Raw genomic sequence first — 9,001 nt, forward strand, 5'->3', positions numbered from 1 at the left:
CGTGTTCTCTGTTGAGAATCAGCGTCATTTAACTGGGGGTGTTGAAACTTTTGCAAATGACTTTATATCCTTTTGTTTAGCTTTTATCAACATTTCTATTTTGTTCTATTTCTATTTATAAACATGCATTAATTATATGGAATATTAGGAATATATAGATAAAATGTTTACTGAAAACACGCATTTCTCTGTTCATACTATCAGTTATCTTTAAGTGCTTAAGTTTATGACTATTTTTTGAATAATTGAAAAATTCATTATCAGTTTTTTTTGTTTGGGAATAATTCAGCTTTTCTAATATCTGGCTTTGTTAGAAAAATATGTTCACCAGTTCTAAAGATTAGATTGTCTAACATTATTAACCAAATGAAGCTGATTATGTAGTTAAAGTGTCATATTCTAATCTAATAGAGAGGCCTAGAGAGAGAGAGAGAGAGAGAGAGAGAGAGAGAGAGAGAGAATGAAGAAGTAAAATGAAGCTGTCAGTAATAAAGTTGTCTTTGGAGGCTTTCTCAGTACAGTGGTGTTTATGAAGGGTCGTCACATGGTACCTTCCTGGGTGGCGAGCAGTGGAGCTACTGGAGCCTGTTGCTGTTGCTGATTCTCCTCCACTCTTTCAGTATCACTCGTTCAGAGAAGGCTGAGGATGACACAAACCCCTGATACAGACTAACCTGCAAGCGCACTCTGCCTTCTTTCACATCCAAGACTACGCGGGGGAGCCTTTACCAGCAACCGCACTTAAGGAAATTATCCAGGTGAGCTGATTACGCTTAAGTGACCCTAACTGGCAAAATTCACTGCATCAAATAAGCCTGTGGCATGTTTGAGTTCTTACTGTAGTCGTTTCTGCTCTTTTGGCATAACAGTGCTGCTGAATTTTGCCAGATCATAGATTCCAAGGATATAAAACATCTCCAAAATTCTCAGTTGTTGAAATATTCTAACATTACAGTAAATTCAGATATAAAAAGAGACTAAAGAGACTTTCAATTTGGAAAAAAAACCTCTCAGAATATGATCCTGCACGGCTGTGTGGTCAGCGACTTTTGTAATGCCCACTGCAGTGATTAAAAAAAGAAAGGTGTTGGTCAGCGTTTTCTGAAATGTAATTTTGAGTGTGTTTTCTTGCTGGTCAGTGTGTCCAGGTCTAGTCAGGATGATGGAGAGAGCTGTAGTGCTGGCACTGTGCTGCTGCCTGTTGATGCCTGACCCGTGCGCTCCACTCTATCCATCACTACGGTAAGACAGACTGAACAAGTGTTTCTAGTAAAATATACAGAATATTAGTTTTGAAACTGGAAGCTGATGAATGTAAATATATTCACCAGTTTTATCCATACATCTATATATTTTATCTGTATTTTAAATGTATTTTTTGTATTGTGTTCATATTTTTATGCCTTAATTATATGTAATTTAAAGAATATCTAGATACATTCTTTTATTACAAAGATGCATTTGTCAGGTTATAACAACAGTTTTATTAACTCTTATTATGATCTGTCAACTATTTAACAGCAATTTGTAGAGTAAATAAATCATTGCTTCTTATTTGTAATTGAAAATCAGTCTAATTTTGGTTTGGAAGTCATTGATAATATATAAACCTTCTCAAAATGTTCTAATTATGTACTAAATGTGACACAAACTGTACATCGTAATCTAACAGGGGAGCCTGTCCAGCAGTGTTTACCTAACTGCACTGACCATCTTAGACCAGTAAAGGAATTAATAAACACTTAAACTCTATCCTGAATCAGCTCATTCATATATATCAAGGATATACGTTATAAATATAAGTATCTATATGTAATAATAATATGTCCTGTACGTATTATGTAAATATAGGTCCCTAAATGTAAGTCCCTATATGTTCCATGTGTATTCTGTATATGTACATATCTTTTATAAAAAAAAGTCCCATATGTAATCTTTATATGTAGGTACCTATGTGTGATAATATTATGTTACATATGTATTCTATATAAGCATCTATATGTAATAAGGCATCAGCACAGAGTTCTGTTTCTGGCAGTATCTGAGCTCAAGGGTAGTTTGGACTCTGATCTATTTGAACTACTAGGATAGGTTCTATGTATACATATATGTATAAATATATATATGTATAGGTTCTATGTGTATGTGTATATATATATATATATATATATATATATATATATATATATATATATGTATGTATCGCTGTTGTTGAAACAAATCCTTGTATCTTCAAAATGGTAACTTTACAGAAGAAGGAAAAAACCTACTTTACTTTTAAGGTAAGACAATGGAACCAGACTTACTTCCAAGTAATTTTGGATTTTGGGTCGTTTCTTTTGTTCCATTCATCATGAAATTTAAAATGAATGTAAAGAGCAACAGGTATTTTCAAATTATGTCAAAATATGTAAAACAACAAAAATGGAGATTTTGTCCCATTGTGTGTGTATATATATATATATATATACACCGATCAGGCATAACATTATGACTTGTCCTTGTTTCTACGCTCATTGTCCATTTTATCAGCTCCACTTACTATATAGGTGCACTTTGTAGTTCTACAGTTACAGACTGTAGTCCATCTGTTTCTCTGATACTTTGTTAGCCCCCTTTTACCCTGTTCTTCAGTGGTCAGGACCCCCATGGACCCTCACAGAGCAGGTACTATTTGGGTGGTGGATCATTCTCAGCACTGCAGTAACACTGATGTGGTGGTGGTGTGTTAGTGTGTGTTGTGCTGGTCTGAGTGGATCAGACACAGCAGTGCTGCTGGAGTTTTTAAACACTGTGTCCATTCACTGTCCACTCTATTAGACACTCCTACCTTGTCATGTTATGCCTGATTGGTGTATAGATTTATGTTACATAGGTGTGTGTGTGTGTGTGTGTGTTTTCTCTTTGTTTCTATTTTTGCATAATTTAAAATGATTTAAAATTAAAATTAATTCAATTCATTTTTAAAGTTGCCATTCTGGAGGGACAATGTTTTGTTCAGACAATGACAATGTGTACCTGTCTATTTATGAAAATAATCTGTCTTATATGTATTATATAAATGTACATGCTTAAAAAAGACAGTTCTTCAAGGGTTCTTTAGTAAAACCAATGGTTCTATTTAGAACCATGAACACTCACAGAACCATTTCATACTTACATCTTTTTTTTGCTCTGCGAAACGTTTCGGCTATGGTGACAAAGAGTTCTGCTATTAAAGGGTTCTGCTATTTTTACATTTGTCAAGCTTGTAACAAGAACCCTTTTTGGTGCTATACTGAACCATTTTCAAAAAAGGTTCTATATAGAACCATATACAACACATTCTCCATCAGAAGAGTCATTTTGCCATGCAAAGAACCATTTAAGCATGCAGATGGTTTCATATAGAACCCATTGCCTTTGGCAAAGAACCCTTGAAGAACCATATTTTTAAGTGTGTAAATATCTGTATGGAATGAGAAAAGCCAAACTTAACTCTAGCCCTAACCTCATAAACACACACACACACACACACACACACACACACACACACACACACTAACAGTGTTTTTCATTGTGAGCTGAGAGGCAGTTAATTAGCGCTCAGTGACTCATTTAGCTCACCCATACTGTTAGCCTCTTCCACTGTCGGCCTGAACACTCTCACACAATGTGTTGGGAATTAGACAAAAACAGCAGACAAAGACGTTTTTCCCTCTGAGAGGCTCAAGAGACGCTCCAACGCCTGGACGCGGCGTACAGCCTCTAACACAGGTCACTGTACTGGACAGAGGCCACTCGGGCCTTTTGTTGTGCTAAGTAGCGCCGGGCAGCGTGATTCGCTTCTAAAAGCTGATGAACGTGCTTTTATTTTCCACTGGCCTTCTTACTGCTGTCTGTCTCTGTGAGTGTGCTGTACGCTCTTAAAAAAGACGCTACATAAAACCATGAGTTCTATATAGAACCATTTGCATGCTTAAATGGTTCTTTGCATGGTGAAATGGTTATTCGGATTAGATTAGAAGAACCTTATTAGTCCCACAATGGGTAAATTTCACCTCTGCAATCCAACCCATCTGTGCAGTGAAACACCACATACACACTAGTGAAGACAAACACTAGGGGGCAGTGAGCACACTTGCCCAGAGCGGTGGGCAGCCCTATCCACAGCACCTGGGGAGCAGTTGGGGGTTCGGTGTCTTGCTCAAGGGCACCTCAGTCACGTACTGTCAGCTCAGGGGATCGAACAAGGCTGGTTCCCTAACCTCCAGCCCACGACTGCCCCCTAGATTGATGGAGAATGTGTTGTATATGTTTCTCTATAGAACCTTTTTGAAAATGGTTCTATACAAGCACAAGTATGACATCATAACAATAGCAGAACCCTTTCTAGTGCTATACAGAACCATTTTCATAACACATTCTCCATCAATCTGAAGAACCATTTCACCATGCAAAGAACTGTTTAAGCATGAAATGGTTTTGTATAGAACTCATGGTTCTAAATACAACCATTCTCTTTACTAAAGAACCTTTGAAGAACCACCTTTTTAAAGCATGTAGATGGGTAAGTTTGGGAAAATCATGACGAGCTGTGTCCACTTTTAATCCACCGTCCACAGTTTCTTGGTTTCAGAAATTCAGTTTGAAGTAAACGTGTTATTAATACTAGTTAAACAAAGTAAATTTAATGTCTCAAGAATTATATTTTAGCGTTTTCAATTTCAGTTCTCACTATTAAAATTTAAATTCATTTCCCAATTAATTATAATAGTAAGAACAATTTTTATTAGCATGAATTAAATTTAATAAGTTAAATAAGTATGAATAAAATTCACGTTAAATTTTGAATTTCATTTCGTTTTTTTTTACTAGAGAAAATTAAATTGTTAGTCATATGCAAAAGTTATGCGCCCCGGTTAAATGATTAGATGAGATTTGAATTTCTTGATTAAATTTGAATTTCTTATATTAAGAAACTCAGAATGATTTTAAATCATAAATTGGAAATCATAACACATTTCGTTTTCGTTTCACTGTTATGTATTTCAGAGTGATTTCTCACGATATTAGAGGGGGTCTCTGAGCCAGCTGAGCACTTTTGCTGGATTATAGGTGGGGTGGTGGGAGGTGAAACATGATATTATTGGTAAATATTATTTTTTGCACTGTGACTTAATCACAACTCAGCAGATGTTTCAGAGGAAGGCAAAAATCACTGCATTTTGAGGGAAGATTACAAGAAATCAAGAATTTTGTATTTTAAATGATATAATTAATCATGAATTGAGGTAAAAAGTCAATTAATATTTCATGTTGACTTTAATGCTGAATGCTTAAGTTCAAAGTTGAGGACTGACCAATAGAAATGACCCTGGCTCCTCATGCTGTTGGACAGACTTGAGTCTGAGCTTAATTTTTCTGGCTGAGAAATCTGCCTTGTGAAATGCGCATTGTTTCTTTTTGATGTTGCATTAAATGCAAAATGTGACTGATGTGTTGAAACTTGTGTGTCAGGTTTGGTCAGAGAGCGACTGCTATTCTGATGAGCTCCTCTGTGGAGGATCCTGTACAGCTGCCCTCAGACTACAGCTCCGCCCACAGTCAGGAGGTGGAGTTCAGGTCAGTCTGGATGGTCCATTTTCATTCTTAAACCTGCATTCAATCAAATTACACTTCATTATGTATGCTTCTCATTTTGAACTAAGGAGAAAACTGTATTTCAGAACAAACTTCTACAAAAATCTCACCTTGTAAATGTTGGCAGCTGTTTAATTAAGCAATAAGCCACTGGAGGCCATGCGTTACTGCAGTTTATCACAGGGAAGGGTGTTTTTAGGCATGCAAAGAGGAGTAAAACTTAAATAACGGATATTTTTGAACAAAAAATATTTATTTATAAAGATTTAGTGGGGTATTTGGTAAATTGGTGCCATTTGGCAGCAATGCGAAATCGTACCATGGCACCACAAAATCTAAAAAAAAGCACCATAAAATTTTAATTTCTCTAAAAAACATCTTTTTATCCTTCTATTGAAAACAGGAACAAACAAATCCAACTTATACTTAGTGAAATGTACGACCCAGTATTTACAAATATTGGAAATGAATACAATTTCAATTGGTATTTGGAATGTATGGTAATAACAACATCATAATAAAGAATTCCTGGTCATGTGATGCCATGAAATATTTGTCCTTTCAAAGTAAAAGACCCTTTTTCCACAACTAAATAAGAAAACTCAGATTTTATATCACTGCTTTTTTAGTAAAATTAAGATAAAGTAATTGTTGCCATATGGCAACACTGTGCAGTAGAGGGTTAAACAGTGTGGACCGACACCAGAACAGACAACAGACACCATGACATCTAGATGTTTTGCTTAATATTTTAAATATTTCAATTTTGGGAACAACAAGACTATGAAATGATGAATAATAAACTGTAACTATTTATTTATTGTAATTACTTTGAAAGTTTTCGGCCTTGAAATTTGATCACTTTTCATATAAGAGGCATTCTGGATGTTGACTTAATTATTTTAAACAATACAAATTGGTTTTGAGTGTTTCCAAACTTTTAAACAGTGGTTGCTGAATAACTATTCGTTTGCGTGGTTAGGTCTGGTAGACATGCTGATGCCATCTTCACCAACAGCTACAGGAAGGTTCTCGGCCAAATATCAGCCAGAAAGTTCCTCCAAACAATCATGGGCAAAAGACTTGAGTAAGTATTACTTACAGAGTATTTATGCTTCTGATGAAGGTTTAATACAGTATCTCACACGTTCTGTATATTCTGACGTACTTGTTTTCCTTCAATAACAGGCCGCCATCTGAAAGCTACACGAAACGCCAGGCTGGGATTTTTGAGGACACCTTCAAACAGGACCTGACGTCCATTGAGAGGGAAGAAAGTTACAGAGCAAAGACTACAGAGTCTTAAATAACTCCACAGCTCACGTTTCGATGATTTTATGTATGTGCGACTTCATACATTACTTCTCCAAACTTTTACTCATTGTCCTTTCAGTCAGTGCGGTCCGTGTGCTTGTGTACTGATGATAAAGAGAAATGTGTACAGGATCAGCATAGAAAACAAGAAGAAGTCCATTATTAGTTTTATATATACTATATAATAGTTAATTTACTTGTAACCACATAAACATTTTTTTAGGTTGAATTGACAAGCCATGTTTTACACTGTAACTACTGCATTCTCTGCAACTCTTAGTGCACAATTTCTAGTTATTTACTTAATTTATCATATTGGATAAAAAAAAAAAACATTAAATGTGCAATAACTTTTGCACATGCCACATTTTATGTTTTTTTCCCCCTCCAATATGTTACATTTAGTAAATAAACAGTGTTTGTGCATTAAAATGTGCAGAAGTGTGTTCTCTGTAGAGGACGTGTTCATTTATTTCCACTTCGAAAATCAACAACACGTAACTTGAGGCGCCGAAACGTTTGCATATGACTAAATAATTCTTTGAGTACCTCCATACTTTAATTTTTTTCTAAATATTTGCAAACTTAAATGGTTATGATGTTAACAAAGTCATTCAGAGTGATCTGATGTGAAATGAAACTTACCAGCTCAGAACTGTTCACAATGGTGGTGATAGGAACCAGACGTCCAAAGCATTTACTGCCTCAAGTTTACATGAAATGGTTATGAATGTGCTGCCTGATGTCTGGGAGATTGTTTTATGGTAGTTTTTCAATACATCATTTGACTTAAAACATTTTTAAAGGTATTCATGCACTGTAAGAAAAAAGGTTCTATGCAGGTACATTTTAGTTCATCAAGGTATAAACAAAGCAAATGGAATTTCAAAGGTATAACAGTGGTTTTAAGGTCCAACTGAATATCTAAGTCTTTTTCCCCAGGGGGAAAATATGCATTTGAATCTTTTCATAACCCTAATGTTTCACAACAGAGAAGTAAAATTCAAAGCCTGGAGTCAAAACAAGGTGTATGAAGGCAGTGCAACTTAAAAATACAGGGTGGTTCAAAAAGATTCATTGACTGAAAAATATTCATTTCACTTGTAAATTATTACAGATCAATGCAGTGAACTGTAAATGGTTTAAATGAGCATAAAGTTTATTATGTAATTGTACAAGGTCTCAGTATGAACCTCCTCCAGCTGTACGGACAACATCAACACCATAGTCAAACTCATCCCATACTGGATTGAGCATGTCGGGTGTCGCTGCACTCACGGCTCTTTCAGTGCGATTTTGGAGATCATGTTGTTGGGAGTGGCACATAAACAGAATCCTTAACGTACCCTACAACAACAGTCACACGGCGTGAGATCTGGTGATGCTGGTGACCTTTTTCTTGGAACTGTTGGCACCAACGACGAATCCTCTGAGCTGTTGGAGGTTCACTGCCAGACTGACAGTCAGAAACTCTATGACCCCCTCTTTCAATTGGATTGTGATTGGTTCCTAGGCGCCTCACGGTTGTAAAAATATGCCGCTTTGAAATCTGAATCTTTTAGAATCACCCTGTATGACTGCAATAGAATATAGTTCCATTATTTTCCACAACTACAGGTACTGAAGACGCTCCACAGTGGTTAGGGGTGCCGCCCCAGTGACAGTTTAGTACCTTCTTTCTCCGAGTGTGGTGCAGAGGTACATGCAAGGCGCTGTAAAGTGAAATAGTCCCCGAAGAAAACTTATTTTTTCAGATTTAGATTCACTATTTTACCATCAACATTACATATAAAGCTCAGAAGACACATATAGGTTCACTGGTGGTTCTGGATCTTAAATAAAATGGCTATACCTGCGCAGACAGTGTGACCCCTGGCTCCTATCGCCACCACTGTAAAGAAATCTGAGTCTGTAAATTTCTCTACTATGAACGATTTCACATTAAACCACTCTGAGTTTGGTTACACCACAACCACTGAATTACACTGACATTTTGAAATATCCATGATAAGGTAGGATATTTACTGACATGACATTTGCATGGGATTAATATACTAATATAAAC

The 9,001-nt window shown here is 36.1% G+C and overlaps 1 protein-coding gene across 1 annotated transcript; it reads left to right on the forward strand.

Annotated features, from left to right (window-relative positions):
• The first annotated feature begins 658 nt into the window (after positions 1–658).
• On the forward strand, positions 659–6,757 carry ghrh (growth hormone releasing hormone). Its single transcript, XM_036559869.1, has 4 exons — positions 659–758; positions 1,140–1,242; positions 5,500–5,604; positions 6,605–6,757. The coding sequence occupies exons 2-4, from the start codon at positions 1,160–1,162 to the stop codon at positions 6,711–6,713; spliced, it is 297 nt and encodes a 98-aa protein (XP_036415762.1). The 5' UTR covers positions 659–758; positions 1,140–1,159; the 3' UTR covers positions 6,714–6,757.
• The last annotated feature ends 2,244 nt before the right edge of the window (positions 6,758–9,001 follow it).

The sequence above is a fragment of the Colossoma macropomum genome, unplaced genomic scaffold (genome assembly GCF_904425465.1).
Source record: "Colossoma macropomum unplaced genomic scaffold, Colossoma_macropomum, whole genome shotgun sequence".
In the NCBI taxonomy this organism is placed as follows: domain Eukaryota; kingdom Metazoa; phylum Chordata; class Actinopteri; order Characiformes; family Serrasalmidae; genus Colossoma; species Colossoma macropomum.

Excerpts from the sequence above, each read along its gene's own strand:
- ghrh (XM_036559869.1), top strand. The coding sequence starts at position 1,160 with ATGATGGAGAGAGCTGTAGTGCTGGCACTGTGCTGCTGCCTGTTGATG. Across the intron at positions 1,243-5,499 it reads CCACTCTATCCATCACTACG|GTTTGGTCAGAGAGCGACTG; the intron begins GTAAGACAGACT and ends CTTGTGTGTCAG. Across the intron at positions 5,605-6,604 it reads AGTCAGGAGGTGGAGTTCAG|GTCTGGTAGACATGCTGATG; the intron begins GTCAGTCTGGAT and ends TTGCGTGGTTAG.